The sequence below is a fragment of the Cygnus olor genome, chromosome 17, assembly GCF_009769625.2.
Source record: "Cygnus olor isolate bCygOlo1 chromosome 17, bCygOlo1.pri.v2, whole genome shotgun sequence".
Taxonomy (NCBI): domain Eukaryota; kingdom Metazoa; phylum Chordata; class Aves; order Anseriformes; family Anatidae; genus Cygnus; species Cygnus olor.
Window position 1 is genome coordinate 13,604,326 of NC_049185.1, and position 27,673 is coordinate 13,631,998.

Consider the following 27,673-nt stretch of genomic DNA (forward strand, 5'->3'; position numbering starts at 1 on the left):
CCCATGGGCATGGGTGAGCTTGGGAAGAGCTCAGCTCTGTGGGATTTCGAGGCAACAACTGCTCTGTGGGGTGAGCAGGCTGCCAGCAGACCCCCACCAGGGTTTGGGGCTGTGCACCGGGGGCTGGTCCTGCTCCAGGGGGTTTCCCCGGCTCTGGGTTTAGCAGTGGCTGTTAACTCGCTCTGGGCTTTGCGTGCCCAAGCTCAGAGTCCAGAGGTTTCCACGAGAGCCTCTGCAGCGCTTCTAATCCCAATTAAAAGCACTGAAGAAAAAATTGTTTGAGAAACTCACATTCCTTTGCCAGTCCCCTGTGCCACCATGGCCAGCCCTGCGCTGCAGCGACCCCGCTGTGGTGCTGGCTCCGCATCTGCTCCCCATCACCCCCATTAGCTGTGCCTAACTGGGCTGTAAAATGTGGGGAGAGCTTTTTTCTCGGTGGTGATAGCTGAGCCAGCCCCGTGCCACATGCAGTGCTCTCGATGCTTCGATTTCCCAGCGTGGCTCCAAGCTCCCCACGTGGAGCAGGGAAAGGTGCAGCCGAGGAGGGGGAGCAGGGCCCGGACCCACCGGGTGCCCGGGAGTCTCCACAGCCACATATTCCCCTTTCCCCCCCCCTTGGTGCCACTGAAAGCAGCGTGGGTGCTGAGCTGAGCGCTTCGCTGCACGCTGAGCTGGGTCGCAAGGTGGGATATAACGAGTCCTCGGCAATTAGGGGGCCTGCAGCCATAAAAATAAACCTGCGAGGAAATAAATAAATAACACCGCCGCGCTTTGATCTGCTGCATGAGATGCCAGACTGCCAAAATGTATTTATAATTCAACAAAATTCAAGGCGGCTCTTTTATTTTTAGCACACGGGCTGTCTTGGCTGCCCGGGGAATGAAAGTGCCAGGTATTCAGAACAGATAATTGCAGGTGTTCCTTTTTGTCTTTCAGGAAAGCAGGTTTTAGATCTGATTTTCAGATTCCTACCCGAGCTTTCTCCTTTCTGAACCTCCAAGGAGCGTGTCAGGGCATATCAGCTTGAAAGTGCTGCGCTCGTCTCTCCAACTACTTTGCATAAAGCGACGCGTTTTCTCGCTAAATAAAAATACCTAGTTGTGCCTGGAACAGGATAAGATGTCCGCCAAGCAGCTACTCCAACGCCAATCAATACTCAGCCCCGAGCGGAGGGCAGGAACACGCTCCGTCCTTCCGCTCCGCTGCCTCTCCAGGGATTTTGTTTTTAAGTTGGAGAAAAGTAGAATTTTCTTGAAGGACTTTATTGGAAGTGGGTACAAATGTTCTTGCTTGAATGGTGCAGTCCGGCTATAGGGATGAGAAATGTTCCTTCCTGCCCCGAATTGGGCATCGCGTGGCTGCAGCTGAGCGTTGCTCAGAGCCCGCTGCTTGCGGAGGCAGCCCCGGGTGATGCCTCCCCCCTCGGCTTCTGGCAGTGCTAAGAGCCCCGGAGAGCTTGGGGAGGGGGCTCAGCCTGGTGCAGGACCCCCTGTGCTGCTTAAACCCCGGTGCACGGAGCCGAAACCCCACGGGAGGCAGCGGCGGGGGGTCTGGCAGCTGGGCTTTGGCTGATGCGGCCCCATATTGAGTGGGGCACGGGGTGTGGGGGGGGTGCTGGCACAGGCAGCTGGGGGCTAAATCCAGGTGGGGTGGGGGGGTCAGAAAACTGCTGGGACACCTCCAGGGGTGGGGATGGGAGATCCCTAGGGATGGGATGGGAGAACCCTGGGGATGGGATGGGAGATTTCTAGGGATGGGGATGGGGATGGGGATGGGGGTGGGGTGAGATGGGATGGGGATGGGGATGGTGACGGGATGGGATGGGAGATCCCTTGGGATGGGGATGGGGTGGGAGATGGGGTGGGGTGGGAGATCCCTAGGGATGGGATGGGAGATCCTCAGGGATGGGGATGGCGTGAGATGGGATGGGGTGGAAGATCCCTAGGGATGGGGTGGGGTGAGATGGGATGGGGAAGGGGTGGGGTGGGAGAGCCCTAGGGATGGGATGGGAGATCCCTAGGGATGGGGTGGGGTGGGGTGGGGTGAGATGGAATGGGGAAGGGGTGGGGTGGGAGATCGCTAGGGATGGGATAGGAGATGCCCAGGGATGGGGATGGGGTGAGATGGAATGGGGTGGGGTGGGAGATCCGCAGGGATGGGTTAGGGATGGGATGGGATGGGATGGGATGGGATGGGGGGGAGCAGGGGGCTGCCGCTGGCTGTGCCCGGGCCGGGGGCGGCTCCCAGGGCGGGCAGCAGAGCGGGGCCGCCCCGGCCGTGTCCCCTCCCCGCGCCGCCCCCTCCCCGCTCCGCAGTGCTGCCGGAGCCGCGCTGCGCCGAGCCGAGCCGAGCCGTTCCCGGCCCAGGTAGGGGGGCTCAGCCCCGCCGCCCCCCGTCCCCGGGCTTGGGGTCCCGGGGGGCTGCGGGGCCGGGAGCGGGGTGCTGAGCCGTGCCGGGATTGTGTTAATTCGGATTCCAGGCAGGAGCCGTCCCCCAGCAATCGGCGCCGCTCCGCTTCGCTGCCGGAGAGCTCCGTGCGGCATCGCTCCGGGGGGCTGGAAAAGTGTGGGGGTCAGGTGGTCCCCTCCTCCTGGGGGGCTGCAATGAAAAGCAGGGGTACGGGGCTTCAAAACATGGAGAGCTGGCTCCGGGGGGGCAGAGAGGATACCAGATGAACCCGCTTGCTTTAATTACTGGTGTCAAAAGCCCAGGCTGCAGCTTAGCCTGAAAATAAATAGTGTTAATGTTGTGAGACCGGGGTTTATTCGATGATGCATCGCTCATCTGGTGGGGATTGAGCTGCTCGCTTTTGCTGTAGGGGTGGACTCGAGAGCTGCCTTCAGCCCTTCCACGGGGAGCAGCCGGGGGCGATCGGGGGGCCGTGGTGCTGAGCCCCAGGCCAGGGGCTGTTGAAGCATCCTGCAGCCCTCTGCGGCCTCCCCAGGAGAGCAGCGCCGGGCCGGGAGGCTCCAGAGCTGCCCCTGGTGATGCGGTGGGATCTCTGTGCCCCCACCAAGTGAGTGGGCTGCAGGGTGGATTTCCAGACCCACCGACCCCGCTGGGAGCAACCCCCCCGGGTACAAACAGCATCCCTCGCTGCCTCCAGCCTGCTCGGCTCATTTTCCTCCTTCGCAGCCTTCCTTTTGCACCGTGCCAGCTCCCCAGGAGGGCAGAGGAGCTTGCTGAGCACGGATAAAGCAGGTTTTTGTGTGCAGCCCCCTCTGTTCGGTGCTGAAGTTTGGGGACACTTCGCCAGGGACCCGAGAGCGGGCGGCGATGCCCATCCTGGTGCTGGGCGCCCTGGTCCCAGCTGTCCCGCCTGCACACAGGTGTCCCCCTGGGAGGCCGTGTCACTGCAGCTGCTGCCAATTAGTGGCAGTAGTTAATGAGTCGCTTGAGGGCTGGGCAGGTAGGAGGCTCTGCTCCCCCCAGGCACTGCCTTAAGGCCAGGTTGATTAATCCCCTGTCCTCGTTAAGCAGGGTGTGGCTGGGGCCAAGGACCAGGGGGGTTTGTAGGGTTCCTGTCCCTGCTGTACCCACCCGTGTTGGAGCAGCATCGCTCCCATCCTGCACTCATGGAGGGTACGGGCTCTCCTCTTCGGGACTGATGGCTCGGTGATGGGTGAAACCCGCAGCTTATTGAGGGTGTGGGGGCAGAAAGGAGCCGTGGTCAGTGACCGCCACCTGTGTGCGTGGCGTTGCAGCTCGTGGCTTTGCAGCTGTGAGCATCCTCTGTCCGGCGACACGGTGTGAGCCCACCCCGGTCGTTGATGCTGTGCAGAGTCGTGGTGCAGACCTGGTCCTTGGCCTCTGCGGGGCAGCTTTTGGGGTCCCTCTCCAGCTCCCCAGCAGCAAGCAGGCTACACCACCTCTGAGCACGCTTTGCATCACCAGCCCTCGCCCGCTGGGCTCGTGGGTGCTTCTTGGAGTTTTACATCCCTAAACTTCCTCGAGCCGGTGTTGTGGGGGGTCCCTGTGTTGTCCTTCCATGGGATGGGGCCGGTTCATCCCCGTGGCTCTTGCACTGTGTCCCGTGAGCTGCTGCTGAGCATCCCACAGACCAGCCCTGCTGCTGCAGGAGGAGCGATGGCAGCACCACTGGTGCTCTCGGTGGTACCGCGCGGGCACTGCCTGGCCGGGGAGCCCGGCACAAGTCCCACAAACCCCAACGTGATTTATTTAATTTTTTCCCTTGTCTTTCCTTCTAGCCATTAATCAATGGGAGTAAATGCCGGTGACAGCATCGTAACGGTGCTGGGTTTGCAAAGGAGCCGTTTGAGGAAATGTCACCGTGCTTCTCAAACAGAATTGGCTGCTCGCTGCTGCTCGGCCGCCTTGGGATGGGTCTTTGGAGGGCAGGACGGCGGGAACTGGGGAGGGAGAAAAGGCAGCTTGTGGCAGGGGATGGAGCTCGAGGGGAGCAGAGGCGTTGGCCAAACCGAAGCCTTTTGTGGGGCTCGTGGTGCTGCTGCTCCAGGCTGGGCTGTGGTGTGCGTTTAGCTGGGGGCAGGAGCAGCTGGGGGGTGGGTACCGTGCAGCTCGGGGGGTGTCATGGGATCGGGGCACCCAAGGGTGCCAGAACTCACAGCACTTTCATTTTCTTGTGTGCCCATCGTCTGTGCATCACTGCACCTGCACGCGTCACCGTCCCCTACCTGCTGCATTTGGCCCTAATGAATTGAGGAGCACCAGGCTGTGGGGCCGCGCTTCCCTTTTACCTGCAGGGGACTCTCATGGGGCCAAAGGATGAAATAACCCGGGGTTAGCACGCGCTGGCTCTTTCCCGAAAGCTGAATTTCCAGGCCTCTTGGGCCCTTGCTTTTGCTGCAGTGTGGCTGGAGCACTTTGCCCCCAGCGTCTGCCCGTGCCATCCATCCCCCAAACGCATCTCCCCATGCCATCCATCCCCCAAACGCATCTCCCCATGCCATCCATCCCCCAAACGCGTCTCCCCTGGGGCCGGGAAGCAAACACCCACAGGTGGGGACGTATCCTCGGCTGGGCTCTGCATGTCCCGGGTGGCTCTGCCCTGTCCCATGCCCCGATGTCCCCGGGTGGCTCAGGGCCAGCCGGCTCCGGTTACCGGTTCCACACCTTTCTGCCAGCAGGGATCTGCCTCTCATTTTCCTTTTTATTGAAGGAAAGTAACGTAGGCTGTTTCCTGAAGTGTGAGCCATGAAGCAGCTGGCTTCGTTTACCCCAACTCTCTGAAATGGTTTGCACCCGAGCTGAGGTGGGGTGCGTGCTGCCTCGGGGTCATTTGGGACAGGTTTGGGGTGCACGGTGGCTCGTGCAGCTCCCCTGGGCACCCAGGGGCACGGGGTTGAAAGGATCTGGTGACTGTAGCTGCCGTCTGGGAGAGACGCAGCCAAAAAACGGTGTGCGCTTTGGGGATGTGTGTGTGTGTGCTGGGAAACGGGGGGCTCCCGGCCCTGCAGCAAAGCCTGAAGTGGCTGGTGTATGCACGGCTTCTGCACTCGCTCTTCTCGCTGCTTGGATGATGGCAAGCAGGTCACTGTCCCCAAAATCTGCACCCCAAATCCCCTGGGTGTGGGACTGGAGCCGGGGAGCCCCCTTGTGCCGCCGCGTGCCTGCGCCTCGCTTTTCCCTTCCCATCCCCAGCCAGGCAGTGCAAATCCCCAAACCCCGGCAGGGCCAGGATGACGACTGGATCCTAAAAGCGCCCGGCTGGTGGTGACACGCCGAGTGACATCTGCCTCGGCCCCCGAGCGGCGCTTTGGGGTGTCCGCCGGGGGTCCGGTGCCGGATGGCGAGCTGCCGCCGGCGCGCTGCCTGCGAGCGCCTTGCGCCGGGCGTGCGGGCAGCCTGGCAATCCTGCTCCTCCGAAGCAGATTAATCGCATCAGGCTTTGTCAATGCAAAAATTACCTCATCATTGGCACTGGCAGGTGGTGTAGAGCAGCAGACTTATTCAATATTTAAGAAAGCTGCATTGCAGAGCTGGGAAGGCTGGGGAAATAGGTTGCCTGTGTCAGTGTCTTTGCCGGCGGAGACGATCTCTGCAGGCACCGTGAAGTGCGAAACGTTGAGCTCGCCACAAAAGCCTGATTATTGCACCGGGAGCCTTTAAAACACTGAATTTTCTGTTTTCTACCCCGGTACGGCAGATATCCGGAGCGCTAACCCCGTGGTTTTTGGCTGGCCCCTCTCTGCAGATGCCCACTCGATGGGGGCAGCGGCTTCGGGTCCAGCCGGGGGGTGTCAGCACCCCCTCGTCCCCCGGTGCCCTGAGGTGGGGCAGGATGGGCTCACACCAAGGGGCTCCCACGGCCCTTCCCTGGGTGCCGCTGCTGCGTTTCAGGCACTGGCCGTGGACCTGCGAATTCTCCCCTCTCGCCCTGGCACCGTGCGGGGTGATTCAGGGATGTTCGATCCCTTTTTATCGAGGCAGGACCAAATTCATGGGCTCCGTCGCACGGAGGCAATGGAGCGGCGTGATGAGCGTCACGTGGCTCTTCCTCAAGGCCGGGAATTCAGCCCTCGCTGCTATTCCTGGCCGTGCCCGGGATGCACCTCACTCTTCCCCGGCTTTTTCTGCTTGTGGTCGGGGAACTTGGCTCGTCCCCACCTGCTCGGGGACATTTGGGGTTGTGCTGGGGCTGGCAGCTCTCGCCACCGGCTGTGGTGTCTGTGCTGGAGGCAGAGCAGAGCCCTGAACCACGCGAGAGATGCTCCCAGGCTGGGTTTTGGCTGCGGTTTGGACAGCTGGCAGGGTCGTGCCAGTGATTTCCACAGCATGCACGTCTGGGTCTGCAGCGAGCAGGGGCCGTGTCGTTTTGGAAGACAGCCCCCCTCCCCTGCTGCCACGGGGGATTTGGGCAACCTTGGGCGGAATATTGCCATTTCAGTGAGCATTTGCCAGCCCCGCTGCCCCGTGGCTCAGGCTGCTGCAGCCTCCTGCTTGCTCGCAGGGATCGGGGTGGGGAAAGCTGCTCTGAGCCGTGGTTTTTATTCTTTGCCGTGTGCTAAAAGTGCGTACCCGAGCACTAGGACGAGCGAGAGTACTTGCTGGAAGTAATGCAAAGTAGATCTCCAAGATCTATTATTTATAGGCGAAGGGAGAGGCTCGGGTCCTCCTCCAGCTGCGGGCTCTCGTCCGCCCGCAGCGCAGCGAGGAACCCGCGGCCTCCCTGCTCTTAGAGGAAGGTGCCATGGGTGGGGGGAAAGGAGTTGTCCCCCCAGCTGAAGCACCGCTCCTCCCCAGGCCCTTTTGCTAGGAAATCCCAGGGCTTTTCCCCTCTCCTCAGCTGCGCCGCTCCACTATGGGCCTCCCGCCTGCCCTTGGCCACCCCTCAGCCCCGAGCGCCCAAAGCTCGTGGCCACGGCGCCCTGGAGAGGGGCAGCGTGGATTTGGGGTCATGGAGCCCCGGGTTTGGGGTCGGTGTATGTGCCCGGCAGGGCCGTAAATCACTGGTAGGAGCTCGCTGCTGCAGTGCAGGTGCTGGAGGTGGCGGCTGCGGGGCTGGAGAGGAGCGGTGTGCTTATTGAGGCGACCTTGTCCGTCCCAGCCCTCTGTTCTGGCAAACGCGCGGTCGCCGCGCGAAGCCAGCGGAGCACTAATTACCCTGCATCCTCTGCTCCTCGTACGTTCGTTTCTGAAGTCGTGAAACAAAGGAGATCCTCAGATCTCTGCTAAGTCTTCGGGGAAGGACGGAAAAACCCCTGCAGCGTTGCAGAGGGGAAGTGGAGGATGGGGTTTTTCCCCTCCCCTCCCTGCTGGGAAAGCTGCACGCTTCTCGTGGCTCGGAGTTTGGGGTTGCAGCTCCCAACACTCCCAGTGCCCCTCTTTGAGTTTTGCTGGGAGCTGGAGGTGCCTTTTACCCTACAAAGGTCCTTCTGCTGTGGTGGGGTCGTCCTCTGGTCCTGCTGGATCCCCAGCTCTGACCAGCCTTCGCTCCTTGGTGCCTCCATCCTCCTCCTCGTCCCAGCACAGTTTGGCTTTGTTCTTCTCTTGCTGGGGCTGTCCTGTCCCCGATGGGTTCAGCCCTACCTGCACTCAGCTCCCCAGGGGGAAAAAATCTCCTAATTCCTTTCCCTGATGGGCTGGGATGCGGACACAGCCCCAGGAACAGCACCTGTGTGGGTATGGATGGAGCCTGTCCTGGGCTCCTCGTGCTGGGAGGTGAAGCCAGGGTCCTGACCTCCCGAGAAACACATCGCAGTCCGGGGCCTGTGGCTGCTGAAGTCAGCAAAGAGGTCTGAAATTGCTGAAATCTATCGTTTGGGGGCTGTTCTCCCGTTTTCTGGGACCCTTTTGCAGCCCTGGGACACCTGCATCGGTGCCTGGCACCGGCGTTCCCGTGTGGGACCAACCGGGATGGGTTTCACCGATGTTTCCCCGTACCAGGGGAAGGTTTGCAGCCTTCACCACGGGCCGGGCTCTGCAGAGGGGTCCGGGATCCGTTTTCACTTTTTTTTTTTTTTTCCCCCAGTTGTGCTGCAGGCAGGAGGAAGCAATTCAAATGCAGGTGCTGCGAGCAATGCAGGCGGGGCTGCTGCTGAGCACCGCTTCTGCGCTCTGCGGGGGTGCAGGGACCCACAGATGGACGGGTGGACGGACGGACAGACAGACAGACCCTTAGCACCCACCCGTGGGGCTGGCATCAGCTCGGGTTTGCCACCCAGAGCAGCCCCCACGTGCTGCATTGCCCTGGAAGTGGCGAAAAATGGGTGAATAAATGGGGAGAATGGGTGCTCCGGCTGTAAGGACCGAGCTGCAGAAACCAGAGCCGGGCTGGGTTTCACATCAGGTGGCTTTTTCCTGAAATCTGCTGGTTTTGCTGCGGTTTTGCTGCTGGGAGAAGGCTCCGTGTTGCGTTTCCCAAGGACTCGAGGAAAGAAAAACGCAAAAGCAGGAGTTTTGTTCCAGCGGGGGGGGGGGTGTGGGGGGTGTGTGTGCTGGGTTTGGGGGGGGAAGCTTTCCTAGTTTGGTAGGGTTCTTTTTCTTTGGAAGGGCCTGGGCTGCTCCGTCCCTGCTCCGTCCCCTCCTCGCTGTCAGCGTGCTGGGATGCCAGCGGGAAGGGCTGGGATGACGAAGAGCTCTGCCGTACCCCGGTGGGCAAATGATGGATTCCTCCCCTCCCGCAAAGATCAGGCGAGGCGGCTGGCTCCCCGGTGGGATGAGTCAGTGCCCGACAGCCGCTAAATACCGCCCGGCACGCTCCCAAACTCACTCCCCAACTCGCTCCGTGTGTCCCCAGGACCCCCGGCGATGACCGACGCGGTGGTGGGCAGCGGCTCCGACCGCTGGATGTGCCCCGGCGACAGGACCATGTCCCTCCGAGCCGGGTAAGAGCGGGGGCTCCGCGCTGGGCACCACAGGCAGGGCACTGCCCCCTCCCCACAGCCCCCATCGTGGTGGGACTGGGCTGGTTTGGGGTCCCCAGGCACCAGGGGGTGCATGTAGGGTGGGCAGAGCGCGGGTGGAGCTGGTCCCATCCCATTTTTCCCTTAATCCCTGTCTCCTCTCTTTCCCTGTGCCTCCAGCGGCGAGAAGGAGCAGTAAGTATCTCATTTCCTTTAATTATTTTTCTCCTCTTGCACTTCACCTGCTATTGATGGTCCCGAGAGAACAGGAAGGATCTCGCCCTGGGTGTAAGAAAAGCAATAGTTTTGGAGGCATTGCCAAGGGATTTAAGGAATTTGGGGCAGCTTGCTTTCCCCCAGAGCTCCGCAGCCCGGGCAAGGGGTGTAGGGGCAAGGTGCTGAGCAGCCCCAGCACCTCAGGCTGCAGTTTTAGGTGCCTTCAAAGCAGCTCTGGGACATGGGAACTGCAAAGATGCTCAGAGACAGGTCATCAGACCTTGGCTTCTCCACCTGCTCTGAGCATGGGGCCGGGATGGAGGTGTCACCGGAGGGGACATCAAGGACAGGCTGTGCCACATGCATGGCCCGTGGGACGTGGCCATGGGTGTTTGCTGAGCCCCCACGTTAGGGAATTAGGGGGAAAAGCAGACAGCACAGTCCCCAGGAATGGGAACGCTGGCTCCTGGGCTGCCAGTGTGGGCAGGGGGCGTCTGGAGGCTCCCTCCTGGAAGAGAGCTTGAAGGACGGTGAGGTATTGTACTGATTTTCCCCTATTTGTGGGAATTTGCTGCCCGGCTGTCCCTGAAAAGGAGAAAAAAGCGAGCCCGGCCCTGGCGGCTGCTCCCCGTCCTCTCCCTGCAGGCTCCCCGCGGGCTGGGCAGCGCGGGGCGGGCAGCCCGAGCGGCCGCGGAAAGGCGAGGAGCTGACGGATGAGGAGAAGGAGATCATCAACCGAGTCATCGCCCGCGCCGAGAAGATGGAGGAGATGGAGCAGGAGCGCATCGGGTGAGTGGCGGCGGCATGGGGGGGCTCGTTTTGGGGGGCGATGGTGCCTGGGCCATGCGGTGGAGGGCACCTCACCGGTGTGGGGATGGCACGTTGCGTCCTGGGCTCAGAACTTATATTCTCGTGGATTTTTCAGCCCAGCAGGGATCGTTAGTGATGGCTCGTTTGGCAGAGCGGAGCTGCCGCTCTTTGCCCAGTGCCTGTGTCCTGAGCCCCCAGGCACCTCCGAGCAGAGCTGCAGCTCCCCACGAGGCATCTGCCTTGCTCTGGGAGCATGGCTGGGTCCATCGCAACCCCCGGCTGCTTTTTGGGGCAGAGACCTGCTCCTGCAGCCCAGCAGCGAGCCCTTTGCCAGGCTGACCTGGTCCCGGAGCCTTCCCCCACTGAGGCAGGACACATTTTGCAACCAGCTCCTGGCCGCACATCAGGCCCGGACGCTGCTGCAGAAAGCAGCTCAAGGTACCTCCGAGCGGCACGGAGAGCTGGGTGGCGGTGATTCATTCTCAAAAAGCGCTTACGAGCAGCATTTCCCCCAGCTTTGCACATTCCCAGCCTGCTGAGGATTACGCTCAGCAGCGGCGCTTCCTTGGATTACATTCACGTGAATTTGAGCAGCGAGGGAGATCTTTATTTTTTATTTTTTTTCCCCCACGTCGTGCGTTCCTGCAGCTGCCTGCAGACCCGTGGCGCGCAGGAAGCGCTGCCTCTCCCCTTCGTGCCGGAGCCAGGGGAGGTTCCTCGTCCCCATTCATGGGTGGCGGGCTGATTCCCCCCCTGCGTGTGGGCGCAGGGGGAGCCCTGCCAGCTCCCTCGTGTTTGGCTCGCACAGCGCGAGCTGTAGGATGTGCAGCGGCAGAAATATGGGACGGCGTCCGCGTCGGGCTTGTGCGGCACCGCCCGCTGGGGAGCCGCGTAGAGGTTCTCCAGGAGAGCTCCGCGTGTTGCAGGATGGTCCTGAGCTGCTGCGGCGGTGCTGGCCACGTCCCTCGGTCTGCCAGGGTGTGCTTGGGAGGTGCCGCAGAAGGCCTGGCTTTAGGGGACCCCAATGGATTTTCTATTCCTGTGCGGGGAAAAAATGGGAGCCTGGTTTATAAAGAAAAATATAAGGTTTGGTTAATATAAAGAATAGCGTGTGTGAAGTGAGTGTCCCTTCCAGAGGGGGGAAATACTTGGAGTCATCTTCACAAATCGCATCTGAGGGCTGTGTTTGGGCTGTACTGGGAGCACTGGAGCAGCGATAACACTGCAGGTGTGGGGTCCTAGCTCCCCAAACCCCCCAGCCCTGTGCCCTCCACCTCCACCGCCCGCGGCAGGACAGGAGCGGATCGATTTTAGTTGCTGGGAGGTGTCTGTGGAAGCAGACTCCTGTCAAAGCCAGCCCAAATTAATCTGTTGAAGGCCTATTTTTAGCAGCGGGGTGGATGGCGGCCGGCGGGATACGTGGGCTGGATGCTGATGAGGGTTGTAGGACAGGGGGACAGGGACACTTTTTTTTTTTTTTTCCGGCTCTGTTGTCTCGTAGCAGGGAGACTGGAAGGATAACGGGAGCTGAATCATCCTAAGCAGCACCGCGGGCACGTCAGGCTCGGGCTGATGAAGGACTTGAGAGCAGCCGGGGCGTCAGGGTGAGCCTTCGGGCTGGCAGCTGAGTGGGGTGGAGCAGAGCCGTGAGGCTGCAGCATCCCCAAAGGGGGCCCAGCCTTGGCGGATGCAGGAGCACCCATGGGTGCTCTTTAACCACTCGAAGGTAGAATTTCATGTCTCCAGCCATTCCTGGAGACCTCCTGGGTGAGGACCTGCTGTGGGGCAGGGTTGTGTTGTAGTTGGGCTGCTCATTGCCGGGACGATGCGCGCGGTGCCGCGGCAGATGGCCAAAGTCCCCGGGAATTAAGTCATTAGCCTCGGTGGGCAGCAGGAGGGAGGCTCCACCGGGAACCCTGGTCTCGCATCTCCTTCCTTGTGCTCAGACAGCCCAAAAACAAAAACAGGGGCTGATGAGGGCAGGGTGGCTGCTGGAGGCAGGCAGAAATGTCGCAGGAGATAGCAGCTCCTAGAAGAGATGAGGTTAATGCGTAGCCAGGGGACAGCTCACGTGCTGCTTGATTTTGTGGGATTTTTTTTTTTCCCCAAACCTCATCCGTTATTTCTGAGATGGGGATGAACCTGCGAAATAACAAACCTCTGGTAGGGGATTACAGGAACGGGGTTGGCTTTGAAAGCAGGGCTGCAATGCTCAGGCGATGCTCTACCTTTCGCTACCTGTGCTCTTGTAAGGCCAGAAAACTGCTTCTAATTTTTCATTTTGATTTCAGTTCTTTAGGTTGTAGCTCAGCCTTTCTTCTCATCTTTTTTAATGCTGTTAAAATTAGCTTTGATTTTAATATTCAGACCTTGAAGGCACGTTATTTCCCCATGGAGACAGGTCAGTGCGTAACTGTGCAGCCGGGCTGTGACCTCCCTCGCCTTTCACTTCCCCTCCTCTTTGCCGCATGGGTCCCATCCTGTCCCGCAGCGGTGCCTGGCCCTTCTCCCTGCAGCCACCTCCAGCACCGTACTGGGCTTGTTTTGGGCAATTTCAAACCCAGATAAACATTTTCCACCACTCCTTGCAGCATGGTAGCAATGAAGGTTTAAACACGGTGTGCCAGCTCCCAACACCATCAGCACGCGGTGCCGGTGGCTCTGTCCTCCCCGGGCTGCTGCTCACTGCGGGCACTCTGCTTGCTCTCCCAAACTATATTTATGGGCCAGGCGGATGTTATACTACCAGGGAAGTGTTTTACCGCTGTTATCTCAGGCGCACATTAAGCGTTGCAGATGCTCCGTGTTGCCCGGCCCTGCTATCGTGCTGCCATCAGCCGCTCCCGCGTATTTCCCGGGCAGATGACGGATGCTCTGCTCCCAGGCTGATTCCAGGAGCAGTGATGCTCCCAGCTGCTCCCGCCAGCTTCAATTCCCCCTGCTTGTTTTATTTTTTGCTCTCTTATTTTAACAATCTCAAACGTTATCTCCTGCTCCTTGAGGCCAAGGCCGGAGGGATGGGCGCTTGGAGGTGCGCGTGGTGGTGAGAAAACGGCGCTGTAACGCCAGAGACGTGCGGTGGAAAGTGATGAACTGGATGGTTATTTCGTGTGTGCTGTAAAAGCGAGAAAAATAACGACTTTCCAGGGCTGGAGAGGGAGGGAAGGCCCGTAGGAAGGCAGAGGGCTTGCTCCTGGCCATGGGCATAGAGGGGACGGTGAGAGCACGGCTGGGACAGGAGCACCAGCAGGGCACAGCGAAGGAGACAAGATGGGTTTGTTAAAAATGCCCTAAGCCCTGCAGCTGTTAGAGCAGAACAGCCCGAATTCACCCCAAGAAAACCTGGGCTTCCTGCACCCTGTCACCATCTTCATCAGGTCCCAGCCTCAGCCTTTTCTGGCAGGTTCATCCCAGGACTTGTATTTTAATGTTTTATACGCTTCTCTCGTGACAGCGTTTGGATCAGGAAAAAAGCAAGCCCAATTTCTCTGGCTTGAATGGATGTTTTAATTAGCCAAATGGGCTCCGTTTTAAATGAGTGCCACAGGTGTGCTCGCTGCCTGCTGGAGCTCTTCCACCGGTTAAAAATCCTCTTAAGGAGCTGCTTCTGCTAAATGAGAGACTGGGAATGATTTTGCAGCTAAATAATGAATCTCTTGAAATGCCAAAGCTTTTTTTTTTTTTTTTTTTTAATTTTTTTTAATGCTTTGATTGTGCCATTTGTTCTAGTTTCTATAATAAGTTTGTTTGGGCTTGCAGATTTCCAACGGGAAGCTGCCTCTCTTTGGAGCTGAGCTCTCGCAGCATGGGGGGGGGGGGGGGGGGAGCAAAATGTGCTTTGCTGCTAAGAAAATAAAGGGTTTTGTCACAGGAGGGGACAATGAACTTGTGCTGCATGTGGTGGGACGTGGGCTGGGAAGCACCGAGGAGCAGGACCCTGGGGAGGCTGGCAGCCTCGGCTTCCTCGCGGAGCGCCGCATCCCCGCTGCGGGCTCTGTTTTGTGGCTGCCGAAGGGCTCCCAGGGGCTCCTGTCGGTCCCATCGGGCATTTTATGGACTGTCAGAAAACACCGTGGAACCCACAACCGGCTTTTTCCCCTCGAGCTGCCAGCCCTTTCCAAGGACCCACGCGAAATGACAGCGGCGCACGTCGGCGCGAGGCACGGGGAGCCCGCGGCTCCTCTGGTGGGGCTGGGAGCGACTCGGAGGTGCCGGCAGCGGCAGGGCCGTCGTAAATCTGCAGCTGTCATCGGACATGTGGGAAAGTGTCTTTTAAGTGCCTGTCTTTTTCACTGCGTGCTGCCCTAGCAGCTTTGTCAGATTTGGGTCACGTTGCGGTGGGAGTGAGGAAAGCCCCCGCGGGTGAGGTTCGCTGCTGTTTGCTCTGGTGGGCTTGTTTCTCCTCCTTGCTTTCTTCCTTTCTTTCTCATGCTTCCCTGAGTGGCATAAATAATGGGTTTTCCCCTTCCAGTGCTATTTTTAGGGCCAGGACTCGGGGTTAGCTGACGACAGCCTGCTGCTGTGGGGTGGGCTTGGCAAGCCCCCTTTGTGCTGCGGGGTTTGTGGGACTCGTGGTGGAGGGTTTTACCTCTGCGGTAACCAGATGTGCTCTTACAGCCTCACCCCTGGGCTCTTTGTAATTTACTCCAAGGGCCAAGATTTTCAGTAATCTCTGCTCAATATTTTTCCATAGGAAACGAGAAAACCAATTAATTCACTCAGCCCTCTCACTAAAGCCCTTCCAAGATCTCTGCGGCTGAGTGGATTTTTTTTTTTTTTTCCATTTGGGCAAAAGCCACTTGGTCGATGTCGATCTGCTGGGCAAAAAGGTGCTGACTGGGCATTTTTGTGCACGTGTAGGGGTCCGTGCCAGTGGTAAAAGTCAATAGGAGCGCCCAGTGTGGTAAAGCTACAGGGGAATGTGATATCCCAGCGGGTCCCCGGGATGTGTTCCTCCCCCAGGTGCGTTCACGCCCTGCTGCCGGGAAGCAGTGCCTGACCCGAGGCAGCGGTGGGGCCGGTGCTCGCGGTGACAGCCTGGTTGTCCCCTGTCCCCTCCCGCCAGGCGCCTGATGACCCGCCTGGAGGACATGCGCCGCAGCGTGCTGGGGGACGGCGTGAACCGCTGCATCCTCTGCGGGGAGCAGCTGGGGCCGCGCGGCTCCGCCTGCGTCGTCTGCGAGGACTGCAAGAAGGTGAGGCTCTCCTCCACCCCCATCTCGTTAACCCGGAGCCGACGGTCCCCTTGGGGTGTCCCGCTGCCACACGGTGCTGTGCTTTCTCTGCAGAACGTCTGCACCAAGTGCGGCGTGGAGACGACCAACAGCCGCCCGCACCCCATCTGGCTGTGCAAGATTTGCAGCGAGCAGCGTGAGGTGAGCGTGGACGTGGCCCCCTGCCCGGGACGGACACGGCCCCTGCCTCTGTTTGTGTCCTGTCCCATCCCGAGCCCCTGGACAGGAGCAGCAGCAGGCCAGGGGATGCTTTGCCTCTGCCCCACAGCCCCCTTCAACCCCATCCAGCCTCGTCAGTGTGGTTGCTGTAGGATGCTCTTGTTTTATGGATAAAATGCCTTTTTTTTTTTTTCCTTGCAAATAATCTCAGGATTGAAGATGGGCTCCTGGCGGTCATGGCAAGACCCATCCCTGGACACAAAAGCCAAATTGTTGATTAAATAGAAAGAAGGGGCTGTGGGGTGGGGATACGGGGCTGCACATCTTCAGCCCCGTGTGCCCACCCCCTGCCTTGTCCCCCCCCCAGGTGTGGAAGCGCTCCGGTGCCTGGTTTTTCAAGGGTTTGCCCAAGCAAGTGCTGCCCCAGCCGATGCCCGTCAGCAAGAGCAAGGTGCCCTCGGCCCCCAGCGAGCCCAGCCCGGCGGAGCCCCCCGGCCCCGACCCCAAGCTCCCCGCCTGTGCGCCCAGCCGAGGTAGGTGGCACTACCCGAGGGTCCCGGCTCTCCTCACCATCACTTGCAAGGGCAAGCCCTAGCAGAGTGGCCAGAGCAGTCACGCAGGCTGAGCCCTTTCTAAAGGGCCCATTTCTAATCGTCCCCATGTGTGGAGGGTTTTTACTGTGCTGTGCCGTTTGGGGGGCCCCCTGAGTGAGCAGCCCCATGCAAGCAGCCAAGGCGCCTGGCCGTGTGTTGGGTTCACATGGGAACATGGTGCTGCAGGTGCTGGGGATAAATAATAATAGCAAAAATAGGCAATAGGGGCAACCAGTGGCAGCACAGCTCGGGTTGGTGCAGGTGGGTGTGCAGCAGCTTCACCGCTTCTCGCTCTGTTTGTGCTCCCAAGGCCAGGAGGACGAGCAGGACCGCTGCGGTAAGCGCCGCCGTGCGCCCCCCCTGCCCGTGCCCTCCTCCCGATGCCTTTCCCGGTGTTTTCTCCCCGTGCTCCCCGTGGTTGGATGCTGTCCAGCGGGATTTTCAGTCCTTAGAAAACCTCCCTTTGAAGCCTCAGGAGGCTCGTGGGCTCCAGGGACGGAGCAGCTGAGCTGCTCGGGTCTCTGCGTCGGGTTTCCAGCTCGCGCCGTGCTGCGAGCGGACAGAGCGAGGTGGGGATGCGGTGGGGGCAGCCTGGCCAGGGGCTTGGCACCACGAGTTAATTTTGAATCCCAGGTGGACGCTGGTGGCTGCAAACCCTCCTCTTCCTCAGCCTCGTGCTGAGCTGTGCTCCTTCCCGGAGGCAGGGACGGATCCTGGGGGTGCTGTTGGTGCAGGGGTGCCCGGCTTGGCCCCAACCCACGCCGCGGCTCGCAGCACTGGTGGGTGGGCAGGGCAGTGACCTCCATCAGCCAGCAGCAGCTGGGGAACCCCTTTAATTCAGACCCTATTTAAACGTGGTGGGAACTGGTGCCATTAAGCTCCCCCAGCGGGCTGCTTTAAGCCGCTGGCCCTCCTCCAGGCAGGGAGGGTTTGTCACAGCCGCTCCTGGCCACCAGCACGCCCACAACCTGCCCGTGATTTTCCTAAAGCTCCTTCGGAAAATAACCCCGTGCACCGCTGTCTCCGAGCGGCAGGGCTCCTGCTTTCAGCCGCTCGTTCCCCCCTCCTCCCCTGTGCTCAGCGCCGCTCCCCCAGTGCTCAGCACCCCTCCCCACCCCCCGCAATCTGTTGCGTTTGGCTTTCTCCTTGCACCCGGCGCCCCAGAGAGCGCAGCCAAGGATAAACATCCCATTTGTGTCACCGCAGAGATTTATGCCCCGCGCCTGCCGCGCGAGCCAGGTGAGTGCCGAGACCTTTTTGCGTCCCATCTGCGGGCTGCAATTTATCAAGGAGTGGCGCTCTGGGCACCCCGGTGCGCGTGGCTGCGATTTATCCGCCCGGACGGCGGAGGTAAATGAGACACAGACAGCTGTCGCTGGTGTCTCGCTAATAAATGGAAGATGATCAGCAAAAGGAAAAGATGATCCTCCGGTCCGCAGAGCTGTAATGCCATTAGGGGTTGACAGGCGCTGATGGATGCCTCTATCCTTGTTTTTTCTCTCGTGCCTCCCGGTGTCCCCGTGGTGTGCGTCGTCCTTTGGACCTTCCTGACCACCCTGTGCAGGCTCTGTGGGGCAGAGCACGCTGTGCCCTGCTGGGTGCAGATGCTGCAAAGCACTGGGGGTGATGCCCCAGTGGCTGTACCCATCCTCCTCCTCCTCCTCCTCCTCCTCCCACCAGTGCCTGCCACCCCCTCGGTGCCTCGTCCTGCCCCCTTGGGCACGGCTGGTGGCCATGCGAGGGGACGAGCCTCACCGCTGTGCTTCTGGCTCCTGCAGGCAGCGAGGCGACGGCGGCCGCCCGGGTCCGCAAGCCGGCCGAGGCCAGGACGGGGCCGTGCGGCAGCGAGGACGCCGACGGCCGTGACTATGCCACCGAGAGCGGGGCCACCAGGAGCCCTGGTGAGAGCTGTGCAAGGGCTGGGCGCAGACATGAGCGGCCGTGGGAGCGCGGTGCCCACTTGTCACCGAGGGGCTGAGCTTGTGGGTGTATTTGGTAAAGCTGAAAATGGCTCGGAAATGTCCAAATCCTCTGTAATTCATGGGAAAGGAACAGGCTCAAGCGTATGTCCAAGGGTGGGCGCTTTCCTGTCCCGTGCAGCCACTTGGGGACGAGACACAACACCAGCGTGGCTTGGTGTTCCTGCCTGGCATAAGGAGGGAGCGGTGCTGAGCGTTCTTTGGATTCAAAAACAGCAGAGGAAAAATGGTGATTTCGGGCGAAAAAAGAGAGCGGGGATGCTCTGCAAGGCTGGGAGCAGCAGGGACGTGGGGGCTGGCAGCGGGTCGGTGCTGCGGTGCTCCCCCTGCTGCGATGCTCCCCGCTGGAGCCGTCTGGGTGCACCCGAAACGCCGGTGCTGATCCTGCCTCCCCTGCAGGCGTGAAGCGAGCCGACTCCCTGCAAGCCCCACGGCCTCCCCCACCGCCTGCCGCCGCCCCCGGCCCTGCAGCACCCGCAGGTAAGGATGCTGTGGGGACGGTCCCTGGGGATGGGGACACCCCGATGCTGGCTCCCTCGGTTCCCCCTCTAACCACCCATCTCTCCCCAGCAGGAAGGCCGGGTCCTGGGGCAGCCGGACGGATCCTGGAGGCACAAGGTAAAAGTTGGGGACCCTGCAAGGGCTCATGGGGGGGTGACACATGCCAGGGACTAATAGGGTCTCTCCTACAGCGAGCCCACTGCTGGGACCCCCGGAGCCAGCCCGTGCAGCCCCCAGGGAGGAGCGTGGCGGGGGCTATGCCGTGCCCCCAGCCTGGGAGGAGAGGCCAGCCCGGCCCCCAGCCCCGCTGCGGCAGCCGCCCCCGGAGGAGGAGGAGGAGGACGCCAACAGCTACGACTCTGATGAAGGCAGTGCGTACCTGGGGGGGTTGGTGCCGGGTGGGATCTGTAGTTTTGAGGGGAAACCCTGGGTTTTGGTGAGGTGGCTGCTGCAGGACTGTGCTGTGCTCTGTCCACCTCCCGGGTGTCGCTGTCCCCCTGCCAACGGGGCTGTGACGCCTGGCAAAGAAATGTCACAGCTGGGCTGTCCTGTGGCTCTTTTTCTCCAGTTGAAAATAGCAAAACCCTCACCAAAACTTCAGCCTCAGGTGCTTTGGATAGCTCTGCCTTTGGGAAGGACCTCAGAGCCCGAGGGGTGTCTTCATGGTTCGGTTTCAGGCCCTGAAACCTGGGGTTGGGTGAGGGATGGAGAACAGGGCTCGGAGCCGGGGCAGGATCTTGCGGGCTTCCAGCTGTCCATCTGCTCTGCCAGACGTCCTCGGGCTGGTGCTGGGTGCCATGGTGTCCCCAGGGGAGGTCCCCAGGAGGCTCGCAGGCTTGTGTCCCCCTTTGAACATGAGGCAGTGGCCCGATGATCGCGAATTTGGCTGGACGCGCACGCGGCAGCTTGGCTGACGCCAGCGCCGCCTTCCGTGCTTTGAGCAGCCTCTACATCCCAGCAGCAAATCTTTCTAATTATTGCTAATTGGGGCCGGCTAAGCAGAGGCGCTGGCTGGGGTTTTAACGAGGTGCCGTTTTCCCCCTGCTGCCAGCCACGCTGGGCGCCCTGGAGTTCAGCCTGCTGTACGACCAGGAGAACAGCGCCCTGCACTGCACGCTCCTCCGGGCCAAGGTGAGCGCGCGGCAGGCACAGACCCCCCGCCCGGCCACCCCCAGGGGAACATCTCGTCACCCTGTGCGTGTGTCACACAGCCACACGGGTCCCTTATCCCCTTTATTTTGTGGATGTCGACGTGGTGCCCACCTCCCGGGGTGTGATGGGGCTGGAAGGAGGACTGGGGACGTGGGCTGGGACCTCCTGGCTGGCGGGGACGCTTCGGTGGCCCTGCTTGCTCTTTCCTGGCTCTCTCGCTGAGGATGCACGCCCCGTGTCTCCTTCGTTATCCTTCAGGGCTTAAAACCGATGGACTCAAATGGCCTGGCGGATCCCTACGTAAAGCTGCACCTCCTGCCCGGAGCCAGCAAGGTGGGTGTCCTGGGCTCGGGGAGGGAGCGGAGGCTTCCTGGGGCCCCCGGGGTCCCTGACCTTGGCAGAGGGGACATCAGTGAGCACAGCACCCAACGGAAATCTTGTTAGTGCCAGAGACCCAAAGACTGGCTTGCTTTGAGCTCACGGCTCATTCTAATTAGAGCCGTGGAGAAATAATCATTAAGTGGGTAAAATCTGACGTCTCTTTTCTCACCCCCCCCCCCCCCCCCACCCCGCTGTATCACAGCGCGGTGGGGAAATGGTTCAGGAGGACGGGAGCATGGCTGGTCTGGGGCCCAAGGGTGCTGGCTCTGTGCTTGGGGTGCAGAGCTCACTCCTGCAGCTCAACTCTGCTCGGGGGAGCCACGGGGAAAGCAAGGGAGAAGCCGGGAACAAAACCCTTGATGTGACATTTCCAGGTTTACCTTGGGTGCGGAGACGTGCGGGCTGCCTGCTTGCATGCGGAGCCAATCTAAGTGTCGTCGTCTTGGGAACTGAATTCTGTTGCTCCTTTGTTTGCTGAGTTTTACTTCTTCTGTTGCAAGGGTGTTGGTGACAGAGCCGTGCCCAGGTGACAGCTCCCCATTTCCCTTGCCGTCCCTCCTTTGGGCCACAGGGGCTGTCACCCGGTGCTGGGGGTTGCGTCTCCGTAGAAGCATGGAAAAACACCATTAGATCAGGAAAGAGCTTAAACCTTTGGTGACATTTTAGTCTGAACAAAATTTATGTGTTAGAAATAAATTGAACTTGTTCTTGGACAAGTCAGCTCAGCTCAGAGGAGCGGCTCGGCTGCGCTCCTGAGCGTGGTCCAGGTGCGTAACTCCTCCGTCTCGTGTCGCTGCCGTAGTCAAACAAGCTGAGGACGAAGACCCTGCGCAACACCCGCAACCCGGTGTGGAACGAGACCCTGGTGTACCACGGCATCACGGACGAGGACATGCAGCGCAAAACGCTCAGGCAAGCGCGGGAGCGGGGGCGTCCGGGGGGGGTTGGTGGGGCGGGCAGCGTCATCGCGGCACGGCAGGGCCTGGGCAGGGCTCCAGCACCGAGCGCAGGGCTCGGCGGGGCACCTGACATGCAGAGGTTGTGGTTCAAATCGCTGGGCTTCACATGGATGTGTTGATTTTAGTGGCCATTTAAAAAGAAAAATATATATTACCAGCATTGCTCTTAATCTTACAGTATATAGGTTTGTATTTTCCATGACAGTGTCCCAGCAAAGCACTAAGGGGTTTCTGAAAATGGCTGTTGCTTCCTACCTGCAGGAAGCTTCCACCTTTTGTTCCTTGCCCCGACTCGCAGCACGTAAAAAATGTTGATGTTTCTGGCAGAAGAGCAGTTCTGCTTTCTGGACGCTTTTGGTCAGGGCAGAAGCGGGTGTCTGGAGGCTGCAGCGGGGCTGAGCTCTGCCTCCCCCACGGGGGCTTTTGGGGCCGGGTTCACATGCCAGGCATTGCTGCAACCTGCCTGATGTGCTCTCCACTGTCCCCCATTCCTCCAGGATTTCCGTGTGCGACGAGGACAAATTTGGCCACAACGAGTTTATTGGAGAAACTCGAGTTTCCTTGAAAAAACTCAAAGCCAACCAGAAAAAGAACTTCAACATCTGCTTGGAGAGAGTAATACCAGTGAGTTCCCATGACATTTCTTTGTCGCCTTTACTTTGGAGATCACTAAAACTGGCTCACAGGACGGAGTCCTTTTGCCTCTCCCAGTCGCTCATGGCAGTCTCTCCTTTTCCCTTCCCCACCCCAGATGAAGCGTGCTGGGACGACCGGCTCGTCTCGCGGCATGGCGCTGTACGAGGAGGAGGTAGGAGCCCTTGGAGCATGGGTGATCTTGGCGTGCTGCACCCTCATCTCTCACGTGGCAGCCACTCCTTGCACCCTCATGGGGTCCTGCACCACGTCTTCCTCGTGTCACTTGTGTGTCTGCTCTGCCTGGACCCATGCCCAGCCCCGCGTCCACATCTCGGGTCCCTTCCTCTTGCAGGTGGATCGCGGCGGGGACATTGAGGAGCGCGGCAAGATCCTGGTGTCCCTCATGTACAGCACCCAGCAGGGCGGGCTGATCGTGGGCATCGTGCGCTGCGTGCACCTGGCTGCCATGGACGCCAACGGGTACTCGGACCCCTTCGTTAAGCTGTAAGTGAAAGCCGGGAGCCTCTCCGTGCCGTGGTCGTGCAGCCACCCGCTGTCCCTGCTGATGCTTGCAGGGCTCCGTCCACAGCCCCTGGAGCGAGCAGAGCACTCCCCAAGCACTGTTGGTGATGCTGGAGCAAGGTGGCAGTGCTCCTGCCTGGATGAAATTCAACCAGGGTGTTCTCCGGCTGGGCACCACGGGGTGCTGAGGGCGTGCGGGGGAAGATCCCGTTAGTTTTGTGCTCGTACACCACAACCTGTCCCCGGCTGCAGTTGTGGCTGCAGATGGGTGTTCGTTGCTGTTCAGTGCTGTTCACTGCTTCAGGGGAAAAACAAACAAACAAACAAAAAAAACACAACAAAACAAAACACAACCCTCTGTTCTCCCTGAACATAATTCAATAACTCTCGTGTTGAGCACCTTGCACATCTTTTCTTGTAGCTGACTGGAACCGAGTGCTTTTCCTTCGCAGTCTCTCTCTTCTTTTTCATTTTCCGTTCCCACAAACAGAAGCTTTCCGTTTTTAAACCGACTTCCACGCGGAACTGATGAACACCAACTGTGCGGTTCAGCTTTGGGTCTGTGGCCAGACCCGGAGCGTGAGCCCCTGATGGATCCCAAATTCTCAGGGTGAAGCCGCCCTGGCTGAGCGTGCTGGCCTGCGCTTTGTTCAACACTGCTGGGCTATATTTAGCTTTTTTTTTTTATATATATACAAATCTGTCCATCTCCCACATTCCTGGCTGGGCAATTGCCACTGCAGATGCTGATGGACCCGGCTGCTCCTTCCCCATTTCCCGGCAGCTCCGTGCCGCTCAGCTCCCTGCAGAGCAGCTCGGTGGTTTCCCTGTGTAGTCTGCCAATACGAGGGGGAAAAAAAAAAAAAAGGGTATTCAGGATTCGACTCATTTTACATTTGTTTTAGATCATTTGAGAAGGTGGGAAGGAAGACTGGCTAACCCATTTCTTTGCCTTAAATATTTCCATTTGTGTTTTTTTCTCTGAGTCCAAAAACTCACATTTTTTTCCCTAGCTTATAAGCTCGTGTTGTTCTCTCACTTGAATTTTGAGCTGTTTTCTGTTGCCCCCAGTTGGCTGAAACCTGACATGGGAAAAAAGGCCAAGCATAAGACCCAGATAAAAAAGAAAACATTGAATCCTGAGTTTAACGAGGTAAGGATAGATTTAATTTTTGTATTATTAAACCAAGCTTAACCATGTGTTGCAGGCCGTGGGTGACCTCGAATTGTGGGGTGTGGGCGGAGGGGGCACCCCGAACTTGGAGCCTCATCTGCAAGCTTGATGAGAAGCTCGTTAGTGTATAAATGTCCTCTCACTTGATTATGAATACTGGTTGTACAGAGGGGATGTTTGCCAGTCCTTACCTGCATTTTTTGGGTTTTGGGGTAGATTTTCCTTTTCCTTGGGGCAACCCTGGTGTTCTCCCTTTGCAGGAGTTCTTCTACGACATCAAGCACAGCGACCTGGCCAAGAAGTCGCTGGACATTTCCGTCTGGGATTACGACATCGGCAAATCCAACGACTACATCGGTGAGCTGCAGGCCTCCATGCTCTGGGTTTGGGGGGGTGCGTGGGGCCCTGGGCTGAGCTGTGCAGGACCTCCCCCACCCTGCCCCATCCCCAGCACCCTGTGGGGCCTCCTGTGCTGGCTCTGGGGATTTCCAGGAGGTTTTAAGTCCGGGAGGTGGAGAGAAATAAAAACACGGGGCCATCCTGGTGGAAACGGTGTGCAGGAATGTCAGCATCAGCTCTGATCGTGGCTTCCCCCCTCCAGGCGGATGTCAGCTCGGCATTACGGCGAAGGGGGAGCGCTTGAAACACTGGTACGAGTGCCTGAAGAACAAGGACAAGAAGATCGAGCGCTGGCACACCCTCCAGAACGAGAACCACGTTGCCAGCGATTAAGGGGAGCCAAGGCCCCCCCCGCCTCCGCCATGTCCCTGCAGGCCTGACCAACGTCCGTCTGTCCGTCTTCCAGCGCAGTCACACCTCGCTACGCGGCCGTGCCCCTGGGCAGCAGCACTGCTCTGCCTCCTCCGAGCATCCCCTGCCCTCTTCTCGCCTCCGCCTGAAACGTAGCCCAGATTTTTTTTGTATTCACTTCTTTTTTTTTTTTTTTTTTTTTTTTTTTCCCCTCTCTCTTTTGGGTCATTGAATTATGCTGGCGTGCGACGTTGTCGAGCAATAGTTCCCCGCGAGCATCCCTCGGCCTTTCTCAGCAGCCTCACGCACACCGTGGCAGCGTTCCTGTCTGTGTGTGTGATGACCCGTGCTCCTCCTGCTCCGCTCCCTGCCCCGTCACACCCTGTCCCCACCACCTCCCCGCTCCTCCCCGCGGGACACGCGGCCCTACAAGCCCCAGGGCTGCAGCACGGAGGTGGCAGCAGGGGACAGGCAGCACTGCTTGTGTGGCTGCGGTGCCCTGGCTGCAGTAACGAAGAAGCTGGCTTTGGTCTGGGTCACCCCACGAGCTCAGGAGCTGCAGCCCCGTGCTCAACGCTTCCTTTCCAACCACGGTCAGTTCGCTGCACCACGTGCAGGAGGGAAGTCGAGGGAGAAGGTATTTCCCACCAACTAGCTGATATGTCCAAGGATTATTGTTTTACAATACCACAAACACTGGAATTAGCTGGGACAGTTAGAGGTCTTCCAACTTATGTATTATTTATGTATTTATTTATTGCAAGTCTGCACAAGAGCCGTCGTCTTCAAGCCGTGCCGTAACCGTTGTCTGGAGGTGCTTCAGTTGCTAGCGCCAGCAGGAGGGCCAAGCCTCCCGGGCTGACGTTGATCATTTTGGGTCCCATTCTGCTTCAGCTGCTCTTTCTGGCCAGCCTCGAGCGCGGCAATGTCTCCGTGAGCACCGCCGGGACACTGGTGGTCAGCCCCAAGCCGTGCGTGCTGCACAGCGCCCGACCCCAAACCCCTCGCAACTTGCTGCTGTCCTGTGCCGTGGTCTGAGTCCAGCTGTGCTGTGGAGCTTTCGTTTCCCTTGGTTGGCTCGTTTTCCTATGCTCGATTTTATTTATTGACTGATTTGTTTTTACATCTTTCCCCCAGGGAATTTAACCCCCTGTAGGTACTTGCAGTGAGCATCTTCCTGGGGCTTCCCCACATGGCATACCCCAAAGTGCTCTCTGCAACCACCTCTCCGGCACTAACCACCCCCTTCCTTGCCTTTCCTCCTCAGGTATTTAATTTATTTTAGGATCCCTATGACCGTGGGGCAGTTCCCAAACAGCAGGAATTGCATCGCTCCCCTGAAAAAGCCTCTCCACGGGCATTCCATGTTCACAGCATCGTTGAGCTCTTTATGGGGCATCCTTGTCCTCCTGTGCAGCGTGCTTCCTTTCTGCTTTTAGGATGCAAGTGTGGGGTGTAACCGAGAGCACTGACTCCTCAATGCCCTTAACCATGGGGGGCTAGTGGGGGGCTGCCCTCTGCTCACACCTCATGAAGGGAGAGGACGCTTTGAAAAGGGACTCTGCCTTCCCTTCGTGCATTAGGCTCTTCATGGGTAAGTGCCACATCCTGGAGGCCCCGAGCTGTGTCGCCCTCCGAGCAGGCTCTGCAGGGGATCCGGGTGAAGCAACCCCTTTTTTTGGGGTCGTTTCCCTGTGCTGGGAGCAATGCAAGGTGCTCACGGTGCCCTGCAGCAGGGGTTTGGCTGCAGGATGCTCCGTGATCCCTTCTGGTGGGCACAGCTCCCTCCCGAGTCGTGATGGGGAGACGTCTGCCTGGGGACAAAAGCATCTTGAAAAAATAAAACAAAACTCTAAGCACTTCATCTATCCCAGCTGTGCACAGCCAAGCCCCCTCCCTGTGTGCAGAACTATTAAATTAGAGGTGCTTTTACTGGGGTAGCTTCCTCCCGTGTCCCGTAGCGACGTGCTCTGCTTTGCCTTCAGACAACCGCTGCTCAAGTCATCCGTCAGCACCCATGACATGAAGTGCAACTTGCTGCTCCCCTTCGCAGTATTGTGCAAACCGCCCTCCTTGTCTCCACTGCCACCTTCCTCTGAGTTTTTCTGACCGTGATTTCTGCCCTGAATGACTTCTTTTCGTTGTAAATAGAGCATGCACATATGGATTGGGAATGGTATGTTTAAAGAAAAAAAAAAAAAAGCCTCTTCTACTGCTGTTTGCATTCCAACTCGCATGCAGTGATTTTACAGCAAAATATCAGTTTACAAATATTAACAAAAAGAGAAAAATGTTACACAGGAACTAGAAATACTCCAGTCTTCCGCTGCATGCAGCACAACATCCTCTCTTGATGTGGTATCTAATAAAGTGAGACTATTGGAAAAGAAAAAAAGCAAAGTTTCTTGGCTTCTTTTAGCTCCCCGTGGGAATACGAACCATGGTTCGGGACCTGGCTGGGGTGGTCGGGGGGGGTCAGGAGGTGGCGTTGGGTTATGCTGGGTGAGGAGCAGTACAGCAGGGCGGGGGGCTCACAGCATTTCACAGCTTGGCTTTGCCTTCTGGTACCCCAAGAGTGCAGTGGGGCTGCTGTGGGGTTTGGTGAGAGTGGGTTAAAAGCCGGGGTGACCGGTGGGCATTGCTCCATGGCGTGAGGTTGAGACACCCGTGGGCTCTCCCCGTGCCTCGGTGGGTGCTGGTGCCATGGGTGCTGCCCGTGAGCGGCACCCACCCTCTGCCTGCTGTGCTACCCCAGCAATTTTTCTTTTTTTTTTTTTTTCTATTTTTTTGGCTTTTTTAGGCTCAGTTTCCAGCAGCCCAAACCACGCAGGGCCCAGGGGTGGGCACACCGGTGCGGTGGCAGCCTGTGGGGTGGCGGCGCGCCGGGGCCCTCTGCGGGGGCCATGCCCCAGCCCTTGGCAGGGGGACGTGGGGTGGTCCCCATGGGGGGCACCCAGCTCCTCCGTGCACCCAAAAAGGGCTCGGGGGGACGGAACCGGGCGCTGGTGGCGATGCCCAGAGCCAGCAGCAGGTGTCACTGCTGCTCCATGCACGGCACGGCACGGCACGGGGATGCTTGCCCTGGTAGTGCCCCCTTCCCCTTTTAGTTTCTGTCTAAAAGCCAGCAGCAGGGAGCAGAAAGGCAAATATTTCTATTATTTATATTTATATTTATATTTACATTTACATTTACGTTTACATTTATATTTATATTATGTGTTTTTTATTTAACATTGCCTTGTGGAGCTGGCTGCATGAGCAGCTCCTAATGAGGACCCCGA

General features: G+C 59.0%; 1 protein-coding gene across 2 annotated transcripts; it reads left to right on the forward strand.

Moving 5' to 3' along the window:
• Nucleotides 1-2,300: 2,300 nt before the first annotated feature.
• RPH3A (rabphilin 3A) lies at nt 2,301-26,575 on the forward strand. 2 transcript variants are annotated; one of them, XM_040577258.1, is made up of 20 exons: nt 2,301-2,366; nt 9,221-9,308; nt 9,507-9,521; nt 10,188-10,331; nt 15,418-15,547; nt 15,641-15,727; nt 16,113-16,278; nt 18,117-18,239; nt 18,717-18,797; nt 18,888-18,935; nt 19,010-19,189; nt 19,870-19,949; nt 20,229-20,303; nt 21,154-21,263; nt 21,808-21,934; nt 22,062-22,118; nt 22,299-22,450; nt 23,540-23,621; nt 23,903-23,999; nt 24,244-26,575. In XM_040577258.1, the coding sequence occupies exons 2-20, from the start codon at nt 9,232-9,234 to the stop codon at nt 24,372-24,374; spliced, it is 1,962 nt and encodes a 653-aa protein (XP_040433192.1). In that variant the 5' UTR covers nt 2,301-2,366; nt 9,221-9,231; the 3' UTR covers nt 24,375-26,575. The 2 variants fall into 2 exon arrangements, with proteins under 2 accessions (XP_040433192.1, XP_040433193.1); XM_040577259.1 differs by lacking the exon at nt 9,507-9,521.
• The last annotated feature ends 1,098 nt before the right edge of the window (nt 26,576-27,673 follow it).